This window comes from Phaenicophaeus curvirostris, chromosome 9 (genome assembly GCF_032191515.1).
Source record: "Phaenicophaeus curvirostris isolate KB17595 chromosome 9, BPBGC_Pcur_1.0, whole genome shotgun sequence".
Classification (NCBI taxonomy): Eukaryota; Metazoa; Chordata; class Aves; order Cuculiformes; family Cuculidae; genus Phaenicophaeus; species Phaenicophaeus curvirostris.
In genome coordinates, this window is record NC_091400.1 from 17,538,062 (window position 1) to 17,555,923 (window position 17,862).

At 42.6% G+C, this 17,862-nt stretch overlaps 1 protein-coding gene across 4 annotated transcripts in view; it reads left to right on the forward strand.

Moving 5' to 3' along the window:
* Positions 1–6,669: 6,669 nt before the first annotated feature.
* The window catches only part of ARHGAP22 (Rho GTPase activating protein 22), a 132,815-nt gene continuing 121,622 nt past the window's right edge, over positions 6,670–17,862 (forward strand). For 3 of the 4 annotated variants that reach the window (XM_069863251.1, XM_069863252.1, XM_069863253.1), the window contains exon 1: positions 6,670–6,801. In XM_069863251.1, the coding sequence (XP_069719352.1) occupies positions 6,768–6,801 (34 nt within the window). In that variant the 5' untranslated portion in view covers positions 6,670–6,767. The remainder of the gene's footprint in view (positions 6,802–17,862) is intronic. The other variant, XM_069863254.1, reaches the window with a different exon arrangement.

Consider the following 17,862-nt stretch of genomic DNA (forward strand, 5'->3'; position numbering starts at 1 on the left):
CTTTCTGTTTGGAGCAGACCTAGCACCAAAACCAGCCTAATCTAGCCATCTTGAAAACCTCTGAAGACAGATCTTGACTACTCTGTGGTTATCTACGCCAGTATTTCATCACTGTCCTGGTGGAAATGTTTTTCCTAGGTTCCAATCTGAGATTCTAAGCTGAAACTTGGAGGCATTGCTTCTTGTTTTAGTGTCTGCCACCACCAAGAAGTGTTTGATTTTATAGTCTTCAAAACTTTCCATTAATTGCTTGTGAGTTACTATTAAATCTACCACTAGCCTCTTTGCCAGATTAAACAACTCCGCCTCCTTCAGCACTTCCTGGTAGGTGATGTACCTTAGGCCTCAACCACCTGAGTACCCCTTATTCAGATGAGAAAACATGTCAAGCCAAGTACTTTGGGAACAATTTATTTGCATTTACCTTAATAATGTCACTAAGTATTTTCTACGATTATGAAAGAAAAGTTGCTGTGTCATTGCCATTCTATTTCAGATCGGAAAATATCAAATAGATCTTATATGGAGCAGAAACTAATAACTCAAAGTCTCTGATCTAGCCTGGAGTGTCTCCAGCAGATATTGCAATGTAAAAAGATTTCTGTCTGCCTCATTAATAAAGCTATCATCTAGGCACAAATTTAAGATAGGCACTGGATGTCCATACATCCCATATCCATTTGATATATAATTTATCCCCTTACCTGGTGAAAGGCAAATGAGATGCAATACCTGGAGCCAACTCATCTCAGTACCCCTATGTCCGCCTTCATTACTGAAGAAAACTTTACTTGCAGACATGCTTAGGAATACTGCTATAGCAAGAGAATTTCTGGTATTCAAGGGAGCATATAATCTCCATTCCTGGAGTTTCCCTTGGTGTAAAACAAGGATCATGCCACAAAAACTAGTATAGAACGTAAAATGTACAAAATTAAATAAGAACTAAGAACATGCTTTGTCTCATTATTTAAAAAGCTTAGACAAGTCCAGAATGTTATGATTTATAAGAGATATGTTGTTTTCTAAGATAGCTTTTACATTCGTAACCTGTCTTCCCTGCTGCCATTGTATGAATGTGCATTGCAAAACAAAGTCGGAAATATTTACTGGATAGTTCAGAATTGTTTAGGCATTCTTTTTACATCTCTTCAATTGCTCTGCCTAGCAACTTCTTGGAAGTCAGAAATATGTGTTATTTCACTTCTTATTAGAATAGTACACACTCCTGACATGGTCAGGGTCCACTGTTTATAGCAAAACCATAAAGGGCACATCAATATCTTTGATGTTTGTCAAGTATAAATAAAAAAAAGGGAAAGAAACTATGAAGTCAGACTTTCTTCATTTCATATGAAGAATAACATGCATTTCTCAAAGTAAGCAGGTGATTTAAGTAAAATGCTTATTCTTCCTACTGACAGGGCACTTTTCTGAGTAAAGTCAAATAATTATCAGGTAATTGCTACAGTAGCAGGAGAGATCTTGAGGGGATATAGGTAGTTTGTGAATGTTCATCACTGCAGACAATAAAAAATATAAAACTATCTCTGGCTAGCAGCAGTTCCTGTGGTTAGTAAGTTTCTTGCCCAACTGAAGTCTATAACAGCTGTATTACACCCTTCTTTCAAGCTGTAGCTGCTCTCTAGAATTTGTCTCTTGCATCCTGAAATGAAAGATGAATTACTCCAACTTGACTAGATGGGAAGACTGTAAAAAAATTATAAAGATAGCCAGAAGCTACCTAGATTGACTCTGCAAAACATTCTGAATGATTCTTGTTTACATTCTGCTTCCCACCCCTTGTTCCTGAATGTAACTCCACGAGATCCTAGTTCTGTCCTGTCTTAGTAGTCTTAATGTGTTTGACATATTCACTGCTTCGTCCAGGAAGCTTTATCTCTGAAGCCCAGGATGCCATCAGGCTTATGCATTTTCTTAATTTTCAGACAAACCTAAAGAAACTGTTTCATTTTCTATCCCTGAACTAAAATATTTCCTGAACTATTATTTTTTTCTCAAAATTAACGTTGAGTCTCTAGTTGTTTTCAGAGCTGCTCTAGAATATCTGCACAGCCTTCTCCACCCAGCATCATCAGCTTACCTTATATTAGAGGGGCAACTTTAAAAGAAGAACGGGGCAATTCTCTCTTCGTGGTCTGAGTATTTCTTGCTATATCTCCTAAACTAGTGGTTACTGGCAGCTGAAAGACTAGTGGCCTTTTTTACCTGGAAAACCAGATGGCATCATCATGAAGAGGTTTGAACTGGTGATCACTTGGTGTGGAAGCAATGGTCATATCAAACTGAAATTCCTTCTTGTAATTAGACACTTGAAGAACTGTCAATTTCCTTCCCAATATTCTTCCGTAGAATTCCCACAGTTCCTGTATACATAATTATTCTAGCTTGCCCTGCAGAAGAAATGCTGCTGCAGTTATTGAGCTCAAAATGCACACAACAGTCCCCCTTATTTCTTTGGATCCTTTTCCATCAGCTCCATTTTATACCATATGAGAACAGTTTGTAACCAAAGTTGCAATCAAAATAAACTGGATCTGGATTTCAATGGTGCCAAAGTCCAGGGTGATTAGATCTTGGGCTTTCATCCAGACCCATCTTGCTAATGAGTAAAGAAAACATATCAATCAGCTAGTTACAACAAGTCCTTGGCCTGCACATGGAAGCAGAAGATGATGAGGAGGGAAAAAAGCATAGGCCATGTAATAACTGGTAGGTGACAGCATGCTGTGCGTGCAGCCTGGGGAAATGGAGATCTCTTCAATGACCCCCCACAGATTCCGCAACTTCACAGGCCCACGCACTCTTCCTTCTCAAGCACCAAACATGTTTCATAGCCTCCAGCCATCAGCCTGGCGCCAACAGATGAATCATGTCTTCTGTGAGTATCCCTGCTGCAGTAACTTATGACCATTATCGTCCTCTGCATTTAGATAACACTTGCCAATCCCCACTCTCAAAATACTGCGTGGATGCAGATGGGACCTGGGACTTAATATCTTGCTTGTGACTACAGGAAATCAGCTGGCATTAAGGATAGAGGGAGTGCTTCCCCACTATCCTTAAATTTTCTAATCCCTAGACCACACGACCTTCCTTCATTATGTGTCATTAGCAATCAATGGTAAACACTTGTGATATACAAGTGCCACGTTCCAAGCCAGCAGCAGATAATTAATGAGCACATTTATTTTTAGACTCACATAAGAGATAGTGGCACCTCTCTAGTCCTTAGTTAATCATCAGATTTATATTTTTTAACCTTGTAGATGCTTACTGCTCTATGATAAAGTACCATTCTGGATTTGGATAATCATGAGAGCAGTGGTTCCCAACAACTGGTACGCACTTTGACATTGGTGTCTCAAACCATCTGAATGCCTTTCTTGTCTCAGATCACTCGGTCATTTGTAAAAATTTTAATGCCTATAGATCAGCAGCTTCCTTAGTCTCTCTGAGAAACATGCTAGATTGAGCTACCTAGCTATGAGATATAACGACTAGCAATGTCCATTTACTCCTTAAAAGAAAGGGAGGGACAACACAGGAGGGTATGGTACAGTCCCCACAGTATCTGAATGAGGTAAGGAGGAAAGACATAGAAAAGATGATCAGGCTTAACCAGAAGCCCAGATCAGACACACTTAAGATGGTGAAGTGGCTCTAGGTTCAAGCCACGAAGACTACCCACAACTCATAGTCAGAAATAGGTTGGATAAAGTTTACCAGTATCAGACACAATCCAGCAACTACTAGGTAGATCCACAGCAACAAGACAGATAGGTTAAGCTAAGAAAACAAGCCATAAGTCACAGTCCAGGCCCATACATCACTAGAGATGAGCTGAAGATCAATATTCCTACAAGACAGATTAAACTGGAAACGAAACTCTAAGCCTGGGCTTAAAAAGAGCTCCCTATGCCTATGGGCACAGGGTGTGGATGGTGGCCAGGTGGGGCTGGTCAGGCCTGTTATGGCTATTAATACACTTCAGGGCCACAATATGAATTTCTGTAGTCTTTGTGGAGTGCTTAGGTACAATAATGACTCTGCTGCTTGTTGTGACTGTACTGCAACTCCTTTTGTACCCCTCTGAAATAATTTTTTTAGAATCATAATCATAGGCTTTAATAGCAAGGACATGAGTTTGTTGTATTCTGAAGCAGCAGGCAGATGTTGAACAGAATTGCCTGCACAAGGACTCAGTCTGAGGCTCAGCACACAACTTCAGGTACTATCAACAGGAGAGCCTGTTTAGATAACTTTTCTTGCATTTCTGTCTAAATTCTCTAATCAGGGTATTTTCAAGCTCCCATCAAGGATACGTTTGCTAGGTGAGAGGGCAGAACTGGTGTAATAGAAATGTATCTCTCTTTTTCTCAGTACCATCACCCCTCTACTTACCAGCTTTTATTTATCAATGAAACGTGGAGCTAATATATCCCCATTTGGGCTGGTCTAAACCAGCATCCCTTTTTTCTGCGATGTGACTGTATATTCAGGTAGCCACCTGATGCAAATACAGTGAAAGTAAAACTTTCACAGCTTATTCCTTCACTCTTCACATCTTTACAATCCTTTCCTTTAAATAAAAGTACTGCATTGAAATAATTGTTCCTAGATGAACTGTCAGCTGAACTTCAGTATACTTAAATTATGCAGGGCATAATTACTGTCCTTCACAAGCAATTAAAGTCATCAATACCAGCAGCATCTGAGACAGATAAGACTTGATGTAGGCAGAATAAACAAAATCAGCTGTTACTCAACCTTTTTTACCTGCTTTCTGCATCACTACAGACTCACCTGAGCTTTGTCACCTTTTATATGCTGGCTTTTTATAGATGGGTGTATGTTCAAAAAGCTTTTTTCCAGGTATATGTGTTGGAAGGGAAGCTGCCGGTGGTGTGGGGCAGATGCAGGTGAAGAGGTGACTGGAGCTACAGATAAAAGTATGATCCCAGCACTGCTGCATTGGCAGAGCCCTTGCGTGAAGTGGGGTCAGTACAGCTGAGGAAAACACACTCTGAGAAACTAGCTGTGGAATGGAAAGGGGCTGTGAAACTCACTGGAGAGTTAAGGTAAATACAAAACATTGAGATGTGTTGTCCCAGTTGTCCTGCTCAAAGTAGTTCAGTATACAAGCTTTAGGAACTAAACATTCCTGTAGGGTCCAGTTCCTTCTAGAAGCTTGCTAGGATACCTTTCTATTGGACCTATTCTCAGTGTCTCTTTCAGAAAGTGTTTCTTCAAATTGTAAGAGCAAAGCACTGCAGCCAGCATGGAACCACTTGCTGGAAGGGATTGGTTTTTTCCTTTCTCAGCTGGCATTTTTTTATAGTTTTCTTTCCACCACCCCCCAACTTGGCAAATAGTTTATTTGCCACAAAAAGTACATCTGAAAAATTCAGCTACTCTTCACTGTGCTGAAGCCCAGCTGATACAAATGATTAGCAGGGAAATAACTGCAGGAACCTACAGAGACAACAGTTCATATCCCCCTTCTAGCCTTCTTGACAAGTGTGTAAATCTGAGACAGACACAATGAACTCAGCAATTTACCATAGCTTCTAGGCAAATGGTTCCACTAGCAGCTAAAGGTCAAGGTTCAAAATATCTTAAGCCATTCCGGCAGCCTGCATATTGACAACCACAGTCTCTGTAAAGAGCCAGGGAACCTCTTCAGCTACTAGAGATTTGACTTGGTAGCCAGCATTCAGTATCCAAGATATGATGGATTTTCTTAGCAGAGGAAGAAGTTGCCAATCTCAGATATTTTTTCATCAATGCAACCCAGCAATACAAACCTGGAGGGTGATACTGCAGGTCATGCATGCTGGCAGAGAAATATTCACCTCCTTTTCTACACTGCAGAAGGACCTGCTAGGCAGATGGGGATGGTGAGAAAGGAGGTTGTGCTAAGAGCAGCCCAGGGGCAGGATGTGTCAATTACTTAGATTCAATTTTTCATCCAAATATCTACTTATAGCTAATAGTCACTAGTTCTCATGTATATATATCCCTATATAGTCCTTTCCACCCCCCATCCTCCCCTTACTGACTGCAGACTTTGCCTCCTCCCCGAGGAGGGGTGAAGGAGATCTTAGCGAGGAGCACAAATAAAAACGATGGGTGCTAAAATGGAGTGACGGCATTCCCTTCTGCCCAGTCGCCAGGCTATCGGTGAGGACACAAGATATTTTTCTTCCTTGCGGAGAGCAGTGGGTCGCTTCTCTCTCGCCCCCCAGCTCTCAACGGATTAGCTCCTCAGGAGGGATGCTGCGCCCAGCACGCCGCTGCCCTCTGAACCAGCGCACTCGGTATTTCTTCTAAGGTGCTATCTTACCAGATGCGCAAGCTTCTCGGCGTTTGTGCCTTTTTTTTTTTTTTTTTTTTTTCTTTCCTTCGACTGGGAAAGATTCAGCTCCTGATCTGATCCTTGTCGAGTCAAAGCGCCTGTCGAGAGCGGTTTGAGCGCCGCTCCCTGCAAGAGGCGTATTAATAACACCGCCGCGCGGCCAATTAGCAGAAGGAGCCGGGTCCAACCCTCGTGCCTGTGCTAGCGATTTATCGACAGTAATTACCGAGGCACTTAATGCCCGGTTTGGAGGGGAATTAATTTGAGGCCGGATAAATAACGCAGCAGAGTTGAGGCGGCCCCCGAGAAGCGCCGCTCCCGGGCAGGGCTGGAGCGCGCGGCGGCGGCCGGGGGCAGGCACCGAGGCTGCGGGGCGGCGGCCGGGACCATGCTGAGCCCCAAGATCCGGCAGGCCAGGAGAGGTGAGTGTGCGCCCCACCCCGTGCGCCTCGCATCGTGGGGAGCGGGGCCGGCGGCGGGACGCTTGCCGGGGGTGGCGGGGAGCAGCGGAGCAGCCCCCGGACCCCGCAGCGCGGAGGGGGCGCGGCAGGAGGGGACCCGTGTGAGTGTCCGCCAGCCAGGCCGGCGCTGAGAAGCCGGATAATTAAAAAAATGGCCTCGATGGAGGCTTTACGGTGGTTGCTGATGCTGAAATGCACCCTAACAGCAGGAGGCGGCTGCGACAAGTTTACCTGCAGCATCTGTGGCTCGTTTACCTGTTGGCTGTGATGCCTTATCCCTGCGGGGCTGGGAGGGGGAGACGGGGAAAGTCGTTCAGTGTGATCTGTGGTCGGGACAAAGGAAGGAAGGAAAACCCTGGGTTTGCAACAGCTGCTTTGAGCGGCCGTTCCTACCTGCGAGGTGTAGTATGCAGTGAGCCGGAGCTGGGTGCAACTGGGGTCGCTGCTCCGGTTCGGAGGAGATGCTCAGGCAGGAGGTGTATTGTGTGATTCCTGCTGCAGCACTAATTCCTCGTTTTACGTGGCATTTGTTGAGCATTGTTGCTGTTAGCAGCCTAATGACAGTCTCCAAGGAGTATCTTCCTGCCCATTGGTAACAGAGCCTAGATTAATGTAATTTATGAGGAAAATCAGACATAGAAGAGTATGTACAGATTAGTCTTCAGCCATGCCAGCATTATAAAATAGGAAAGGGTCACTGATCCTAGCTGCTGTGATTCCAAGACAGATACTTCCAGCTGAATGTCACTGCATCCTATATATAAAAGCAGTATTGCACACTGAACCATCCTTAAAATACCAACAGCCATTAAATAGCTGTTAGCATCTTGGAAGGAAGAAGCTTCCGGCCATCTGGATGTGTCAGGATTAGACATGTGCAGCCTCACCCACAGTAAAGTCATATGTACTTATTTTTTAGTTACACTATTTTGTAGAAGTTCAGCGAGTCTTTTGTAGGTGCTGCCTCTGCCATTCTAAGGGTGTCTAATCTCCTTCCGGTTTTTAATATGTTTGTTATCCAGCATTCCTGTGGGCTATTATAGCTCTGATGAGACAAGGTAAATAATGTTTCCTCCTCACCAGAGGAGATTTAGATTGGATATTAGGAAAACCTTCTTTGCTGAAAGGGTGGTGCAGTAGTTCATACTCCCTGGACTCTCACTTGGGATTGCTTGTGAAGGTTCAGGTGGTAAATGGTGGGCAAGCAAAGTATTGAGAAGGCTGCAAGAATCTGTTGCTGACAGTGAGCATCAACAAGGGTAGATCTGCTACAAACTGCTGCATGAGCTTGGCTGACTTCTTAAGAGTAGTGGCCGTTTGCTCTGCCATTGAAGACTTAGTTGTGTAAGGGGGTCAGCATGACTTCGCTGAGAAGGCAGAATGAAGGGAAATGGCAAGAAAGGATACTCTGGGTAGAGCCTGTGGTTTCACTTGAGTGTGGTAGGTAGCAGCAATAAAGCTGCGCTAGGGATGTTCATGTATTTTGTGTTGGTTTCTTGTGGCTGAACTATTCAAACCGCCTTGTGTCCATGTCCAACTCTTTGCTTCAGGCTCCCTGCATATGTGCAAATAGGAATGCTTCATCAGCTTCCCTTGTTTTTCCAAATCTCTGATGAGAATGTGCCTCTAAACCTTCACTTGTGATATCTGTTGCTGTTATTTTTGTTTGACTTGTGGATGATCCTTAAGAAAGCATCTGGGTTTAAAGATGTCCAGGCTTTTGAAAATGCTGAATCTGGACTTGAGCTTGGCATCTGGGGTGTAGTTCTTAATATCTATGAAAGGTATGATAGAGAAAAGAGATAATTTGCCTTACTAGAGGTAACTGTCAAGTGTAGTGTAATCCTTGCCATTCCTTCAGCAAATTCACATCTGTAATGGGGGAACATGCATTCAGAGGTACATTATGTTTTCATAAGACACAGGAAGGTGTAAAATCTCACAGACTGAAAATCGTAATGTGTATAAATGGGCCTTTTGGAAAATCATTCATCCTGGCTAGGCCTGAACGGATTTTGCATTACTTTTTCATCTAAAATGTTTTATGTACATCAGTTGGCAGAGTGCAGGACTCTGAAATAAATGACTGCAATGGAAAAATATCTATTTTCACATTCTTTCTATGTGATGAGGCTTAGAAATACTGCCAGAGTTGGAGGCAAGAGAGCTTTCAGTAGGGAGAGCAGGGGAAAGCAGTTTTCAGGCTACATCCTTCAGCCACAAGGAATGCATATTTATGCCATTGTTTTTAAGAGATGAAAATAATTAAAGCATTTTTCTTCTTGGTTTCATGTTTCAAACAGGCTGTACCTGCCCAGTTGTATTAAATGTGCTAGAAAATGGAAGCTGCACTGACCGCAAGATTATGCATTTGTTTTTTTAATAAGTGAAATGTTGGGATTGCTCTTTATAGATAGGGAACTAGCCTGCTGATATGATAGGTTCTTTACACTATTCCTGTCTTCAGCATAGTCTGCCTGATTTGTATAGGTACAAAGAATAAACATTTTCTCTTTACTGGGGCTTTGTACTAATGGGTATCTGGCATTTATGGAATTGTGTGCATTTCTCTGACCTATTATTTCCGTTTGACAGCATGCTGAAACATATGATACCGTATGTTGAAAATTTTCTTCACAGTCAAAATAATTAAACTTTTTTTGGTTTGTTTAATTAAAACTTGGAGCCTGGAGAAAGTGATGGGAGACACTTTTGCTTACTAGCCTGCTGCAGGCAAACTGGTTTTACCTCAGGTGTGCTTCAGCACGGCTTTAGTAGAACAGAGTTATTTCTCTCTCTTTTCTTCTCTGAAACTTGTCATAATTCAATTTTAATGAGAAGTGGGCTTTAGCATACTTAAAATGTTTCTAAGAGTGGTGTATAGTAATGCTACCAAGAGGGACTTTAGAGGGTAAAGTACTATTATAGCCCTCTGGGAGCGTGCATTTTTACAATGTAAGCTTCATGTGCTTGCAGTGAAGACAGCTAGGTTTTAATATTCAATGCCTTTGCCATAGTGTCATTGTATTTTTAATGAAAGTGCTGTGTCTTTAATTGCAGGAGCAGGATTTTGGCAATGTTAGGTTTACGGTGGGACTCGATGATCTTAAAGGGCTTTTCCAACCTAAACAGTTCTGTGATTCTGTGAATACCCTATAGTTAAGCTGCTTTCTTATGGCAGCAAAGATACATGATTGCATGATTTCTCTATCAGTCTCTGTCCTAACAATTTTTGAGCTGTTTGGCTAAACCTGACCAGATTTGAAAGCAGAAAAGAAGTGTCCAAATAAATTTGACTTCTATAAACTCAAAAAGAATTGGAAAGATAACCATATCTGTACACCTAAGGCAAACAGTAACATGGTACTTAACAGAAACATATGTTCTGAAGTATAATGCTCAACTGACAATCCTAAAGACATGTATTGGCTGCCCTGTAAGAGCACACACATATTCAAGTCAGCTAAAAAGATAAGTCATGTAGGAATGTATTGGGTTGTTGGGGTAAGGAAGTAAGTAGGTGTTTGAGGAAGGTGAAGAGACAGCATTATGCAAGTTTGAGGAACATGTAGAGGAACTGGGATAGAAGAATATAAGGTAGTAATCAGTGGGAATTCAGACTTCCTTAATTCTGTAGACTGAAAACATATTATTTAATGCGAAAGTAAATGGCAGTTACGAGAATTACAGTAGTACACTTCGGAATTTATATGAGCATTTTAGGGTTAGAAATGGGCTTTTGAAACAATCTCATCACTTGCTGTGCTTTGGTTGTCATGAAGCACTCTCAGAATAAACAAACTAGAATTCCTTTTGGATTATATTAGGTGGGCAAATATTTTCAGGAGTGCATCTAATGCTTTCCAGCCAGTAGTGGGTATTCAATCTGTTAGATCAGAATAGAAGTAGTCTAAAACACAGCCTCCTGAAATGCATATGTAACATGGATATTAGTTCCTTGCCATTAACTAACAGATCTACTCATAATAATCTGCACTGTTTGCTAATTTAGATCTCTCTGAAGTTGTCAGAGTCATAAAACATTTGTATTCAGTACTGATAATTTCATGTTAATCCATTACTTAGGTGGCCAACAATTTCTTACAGGTAACACAAGTAACATTTACATTCTGTAGATTAGAGAAAGCCTGTACACTACATATGACATCCAGGGCAGAGCCAGGACTTGAGATTAATTTCCCAAGGTTGAGTGTATGTGAAAAAATACTGGATTATCCTTCCATTTCATTCAACAGCTTTTCCTGGCCATTCTCTGTCATCAGATCACATCCAACTCCATAAGAACTCACAAGTTAAGAACAACTTAGACATAAAAATGCAAACATGCAACTTTATTTCTTGAGTAAATGGAGGGCATCAACATAAAAAGGTGAACCTACTGATATGAAATTGTGGGAGGACACATCCAGGTACTTTTCTAGTGTACCAGAAACATACAGTGATTGGGGTCATTCCCCTAGAGATATCTTGTCTAAACAAAATGACATTATTAATCACTTCTTCAAGACAGTCTTAATCACAGCAGAAGGCTATCAACCAGCCATGGCTTTCAGGAATAATCTTTGATGATGAATGACATCCAAGAAAACATGAATTAGGCATTTTTAGACTATTGAAGGTGACGTCTGACACTGTTAGAGCATGTTCCTTGTTCAGATTTGGTTTTGGCCCAGCCAATTAGTAATTCTTCAGTATCACTGCACACTTTAAGTTCTAGGAGTTAGACCGCACCCAAGAGGCAACCACACAGCCCCACGAGCAGGCACAGGTAGCAGGATGGTCTGTACAACAGGCACAGAGCTGAGTGAGATGAGGCCCAGCACAGGAACAAAACCCAGTAGTTAAAGGCCATTTCAACAAAAAGGAGAAAAAGAAACTGTGTGAAACTGAGTTTTGTGAAAAAGGACACGGCAGAGAGAAGAAATTAGGAACAGTGAAATAAATAGATTTCATAGAGACCCAGAGCCAGCCAAACAGTCCTAAGTGCACACAGATTTCTCTGTTTACCAAGGCTTCAGCCCTCTAGTTTCTGGCTATTTTCAGAGTCCTCCACAGAGAGGAGGCAATCCTGCTGCCCTGTGCACAACAGTTCATTGTCATGCTTCTGTTTTCCTGTCATCAGGGGTGAACTGGTGGCACTTTCCCTCTCAACTCCTGCCACATCAATTAATTCCTTTATCACAGGCCAGTACCGTTCCCTAATTTTCGCAGGTGATACTAAACTGGTGAGAGTTTTGATCTGCTTGAGGCTCTGCAGAGGGACCTGGACAGGCAGAATCTATGGGCTAAGGCCAATTGTATGAAGTTCAAAAAGGCCAAATGCTGGCTTTTGCCATTCAGTCACAACCCCATGCAATGGCACAGGCTTGGGGAAGCACGGCTGTAAAGCTGCCTGGTGGAAAAAGGGCTGGGAGTTAGCCTGGAGAAGAGGTGGTTGAGGGGAGACCTTTTTGCTCTCTACAATTAAGTTGAAGGAGGTTGTAGCAAGTGACAGGATGAAAGGAGATGGCCTCAAGTCGCAACAGGGGAGGTTTAGATTGGATATTAGAAGAAATTTCTTTATCAAAAGAGTGGTCAAGCATTGAGACAAGCTGCCTAGGGAAGTGGAGTCTCCTTCCCTGGAGATGTTCAAAAAACATGTAGACATGGCACTTCAGGACATGGTTTAGCAGGCATGGTGATGTAGGGCTGACAGTTGGACCGGATGATCAGAGGCAGGTCTTTCCCAGCCTTAATGATTCTGTGATTCTGTGCTGCTGGAACAAGTCCTGGACTTCAGAGACTGCTCAGTGCAGGTATTCCCTGCACTGCTCAGGGACTATTCAGACCATATTGCCTTAAGAATCATGCTGTCTGAAAAGCCTTCCTTTCACTGGCCAGTGAAATGCAGAAAAGGGGAACTCTCTCATCTGTCTAATCCCCCTCACCAAACCATAGCTTAGCACCTGCAGCCTCTTAGCTCTGCAAAGAGGAACACCTGTGCTGCCACAGCTCTGCAGTTCTTGTTTGAGGGGCTGATGTTGCACAGAGCTATCCCAGGGCACTCGGGAGGCCAGCACCTTGGCACCTCCAGCTTAACATGCAAACACTCAGCTTCTAACTCCTGGAACCTAAGTAAACAGCCCTGGAGCCATGAACTCCTCCGAACCCTTCCTTCAGCCCCCTGAGAGCTCACCAACATTGCTGGGAGCACACCAGCTCCTTGGGGCAGGGAGCATTCAGTGTGAGTAACTGCAGCTGGCACGGCAGAGCCACCATTAAGGGGGAGCTCAGCTGCAGGTGGGAGGCTTGCTACCCTCTTTCTCTAAATGAGTGATTCTTCAAGGCTGGAGTGGCAACTTCAGGAGAAATGTTCTAGAAAGGTGTATGAATAAAAAACTAGGATGAACTGCTAGTAAATATGATTTAATTTATAGCTTGTAGTTTGTGAGCTGGTAGATGAAGATGTCTGTGAGGTAAGTGTGTGTTGAGGGGGAGGCAGCAGTGTACCTGCTTGTGGTGTGGGTCTGGGTTTTATCTTTTTGCTTTAGAGGAACATGGGATAAAGTTGCCGGAAAGACTTTAAAATCCTGTGGCAATGCTATAGAGGCTGTGGAGGAAGGCATTGGGGCTGGAGTTGGTGCACTGCTAGACTAACTACACCGAAGGCAGTGGGAAGAAAAGACTAAAGGGTAATGTGTAGAGGAGAAGTGAACAAGTAGGGAGCTGGGTGTTCCTTCTTACTATGTACAGCTGTAGGGAGTTGAATGAGACAGGGAATAATTTCTGCTCCCTTGGTACCAGGTCTGTCTCCTGACACTGTGCTGTTTTGTTGCAGGGGTGTGCAGCAGTGAGCTGCATTATCAGATATGTGCTGCAAGTACTTTGTCTCTGTTGTCCTGGTTCAGTGGCTGTGTGCATGTATAGAAAGGGTCAAGAAAGTGATGTTTGCAGGATTCCTCCAGTGACTGGTTCAGATTGCCTTTCCTGCTTTGTGGTGTGTCCTGTGAAGAAGGACCCAGGTTGTTCAAAGGTGCGTAATCCGTATCTATAAAGATGCCCTTCTCTTTCCCTGTGCGATTCATGGTGTATATTTTAAACGCTGTTGTTGGCAATAGCAGCTGTCTGTTCCTGCCTGAAGGTTCAGGCAGGAAATTACTCTTCTTAGGAAAAGCTCTGAAAAGTTCACAGGCAAGCACCAGCTTATTAAGCATAAGCAACTTGAAATAATGAGCCTCACCTCCTGGGGAAGGGAAGGGGTCTTGAGAAGGAGCAGTAATACAGCTCAGAGGGTAGGTGGACTGCTGGGGAGAGAATGTGCAGGAAGGGGTTTAAATGAAAAAGCCATAGGCTTTCTAATGACTTGTAAAATACCCACTGGGTAAGTACAAAGTGAAACTGGCAGGGTTGCAAAGAGCACAGTGAAAGCACTAGAAATGGTAGCGCCTCTCCCGAGAGGATGGTCAGTTGCTACTTTCAGTGTCTATATAAAAATATGTTTCTCTACATTGCAAGGTTATTACCAGAACGACTTTTTTGTTTGCTGGCATTTTCTTTGCATTCATGGTAGCTCATAGGCAAGCACAGCAGCACAAACAGCTTAATTTGTTTTCTTCAGCTCCCTGCGTTAGGGGCAGAGGTGGTTTGAGGCAACAATAAAGGCACTTGAAGACTGTGGTGGGAAGGCAAAAACTCTTGATGAAGCTACAGTAGGAGCCATCTGGTAAGCTGGAAGAGGAAAGGATCTGTGCCTAGGCTCTGCCCAGGCCTACGTGTGTTTAAAGTATTTAAAACACAGGGGAGGGAAGCTGCTGCTGATAGTCCTTCTAATGTGTGTTCCTTCCACAAACCTTTTCTGTGTGCCCAAAAAGCAGTAAATAGATTTTTATGAAGAGCTAAAGAGAGGAGATACTTGGGTTTTGCTGTGGTTGAAAAAGATTATTCATAATATCCTTCCTCTTAAATGCAGGTGTTAAGAATTATTTATGTTTCAGTAAGGTAGTCATCCTGTGAACTGGTATTGAACCTACAGTATGAGGAGCTAAATTATGAGGAAGCTGTATACATTAGTTCTAAGGTAAAGACTGTTTCTGTTGCAGGGGAAAGGACTGGGTTGATCATGATCCCTTCAGCACAACTGTAGGTGCAGGGTTAATACTTAGTCCTGTGTAGACCTCCAGTTTAGGAGGAGCTACCCTTACCTAATTAACAAGTGAAATCTTGTTATAAATACTTACAGCCAAGTAATCTAAGTTGAGTACTTAGGTTCAGAGTACGAATTAATGCAGGAACAAAATCCTGGTTTTCTTCTACCTTTGTACAGCCTCAGGGCCCAGTCTGAGCTCCAGTCTGAGTGTTAACCTGGTCAGCAATTTTTTTTTGTTCCTCAGTCTACTATGGCTGGGAAAGCCATTAAAAATTAAGTCTTAAAGCCATACCCGTAGGGAGGATTACAAGAAGCTTTTGCTGATTGCAGAGGGAGTACAACATATTCATTCAGTCTTCCCTCTGTGACCTGATTTGACTCATTAAAATAGCAAGAAAAACATCTGAAATAACTTGCTGCCATTCTAGTGAGTAACTATTCTTATAAAAAGGTCTCATCTTGTAGTGAAGTGTAGGAATGTAAGGCTGAGTGTATCGGCAAAAGGAAAGAGCAGTGTGGGTGTAGGGAGAAGGGAGTAAGGCTTCCCACTTCTGGCAGCCGTGGGCTGTTGCTCATTGTGGTTGCCCATGGAATTACAGAGCTTTTCCCGCAGCAGAGACGCCTTCAGCAGTGCTTGTCAGGTATACAGTTCTAATCAGCCACATGGAGAAGATGTACAGCTTTCAGGAGGTTCTGCCAAGGTTCAGTGGGAATGGAGACCTGGTGCTTGGGTTTAATAGATAGGTTTTTTTGTCCATTGTGTGACAACTGAGCGTGCTCTGGCAAGCGCTGATCTGTCTTCTGAATAATCTGCAGAGGATCCTCTTGGGGACTATCAGAGGATGGTGCAGATAAAGGAACCTGAAAATTAAAATTGTATCTTTTGCTGGGTGCTGGTTTCTGTACTTGGACTGCCTGTCAATATAGCCTATAACTCTTGATTTTGCGATAACAAAGGACACAGCAAGTTGGATTTGTGGCTCTGACCTGCTGATTACACAGTTTACTTGTGATCAGTGAGGAGAAGAGTAAAAATATCTTTTCTCTGGAAAAAGAATTAAAAAATATTGAATCTCTCTTTTTAATGAAGCTGACCTGAACCTGCTCTTTATTGGTGCTGATTAGCATAAATCTATAATGGACTAGCCCCCCAGCTTCTGTGTGTCCCTTTCAGTACTTAGCAAACAAATGAAGCATGTGAGCATTACTTGAGTGACTACTGTTCGATTCATGGCAGGAGCTTGTAGTTCTGTGACCTTGCCTTAAGCATATTGAGTATTACCTCATTGTTCCTTGCTTTTTGTGTCTCTAGTCATTGGCTTGGAGAAAGTATGCTAAATGGGGTCCTTAAAGTATGACCCGCAGCAGTCTATGCAAATCTACTTCATCCTCCTGTTTCTAGGCGGGAGAGGAGGTCACTGTTAATAAAGAAAAATCTAAGAGCATGATGAAGGCAAATTTGAATGATTGTGTGTTAATGTATTTTGTGCAGTCTGTCATAGAGAAGCTTACTCATACTGCTGTGTGAGTATGGTTTTTTTGCTGTAGCAAGGTGGTTGATACTGAAAGGAAGGCATAAGCATTGTACACCTTCTATGCGATATTGTCTACTAAGAAATAAAGAGCCAGTAGGTAGGATTTTAAATGGTTGATATTGTTATTCCTTGACCTATCACAGACATTTTTGCAATAGTTTCTCTTACCTGTTCTGTATGAATTTTTATTCATACTGTACAGATGCAGCCATGCTACTATTTCAGATGCACTCGGAGCAGTAAAGCTAGAGATGGGAACAGCTGGGTTCAACAGCTAAGACTTAAACTCCTAAATGAAGAAAGTAATAATTATTAAACCCTACTAATATAATACCTAGAAGCATCACTATCTACTGTTGGTTCTACAAAGTGTGTGCCTCTGTCCTTAGTTTAAGCTACTGGGTCAGCAGATGAACCCTGTCCATTGTCTTCATTTGGAGTTGTTAAGGTTGACTATGTAAGGATTCAGTTTGGTTTAGATCAATATATTTAGATCAATGATATGTTTTGAAGCAGATCTCCTGATCTTTCCTGCCTCCTGTGATTTTGTTGGTGTTCTAGCACTGTCTTGGATTACTTATGAATGAGAACGTGCTTCATGTGCAGTATGCTTCCATAATCAATCCAAATAAAAAATCCCTGAAATAAGTGTTGCGTAGATGGTGGGTCTGTGCTGCCAGCTGTTCCTCCCTACTTGTTCCGCCGTACACCCAGTGTGCTGTACTGCTTTATAATATAGACCTAGCCAAATTCTTCAGTTTCATATAGGAGATGCAAGGTACCTTATCTGAATTCTGACAGTTCTCAGTGTTTTCCCATGACTCATTGTGTTTTTTTGGAATGAAGTGTTTGGATTTAAGTAGTAAATCAATAGGTCAGTCTGTTGTAGCAAAAAGAATCAAGCAATCACCCTTCCATCTTGGCACTTATCTGTGATCTGATGCTAGTGGATAGATAAGGCTGGCATGGCTTTGTGTATTTAGATATTTTGTTCACTCTTGTGAACAGCTGGTGGCAAGTTACCTGTGAAATTTAAGGTTTATTCATTGGCAGGTGCCTCCCCCTCCATTCTCACAACCCGGGGCAGTAATTCAAATCCTTTTGAAAATACAAGGTTAAACTCTCTTACAGACTGTTCTGTGGAGATGAGACCTGATGGCCTACCAGCTGCTAGTGGCAGCAAAATAAGTCTGAGACTTCTTTGTACAGTAGGTCAAAGGTCTCCAGAGGTCAATGAGGTCTCCAGAGCTGGAGTGGAATGTAAACAAACAAACCTATGCTCCTTTGCTTGCAGCAGCAATGAATTGCCAAAGTCCTTACCTGTTTTGGAGTCCAAGATGC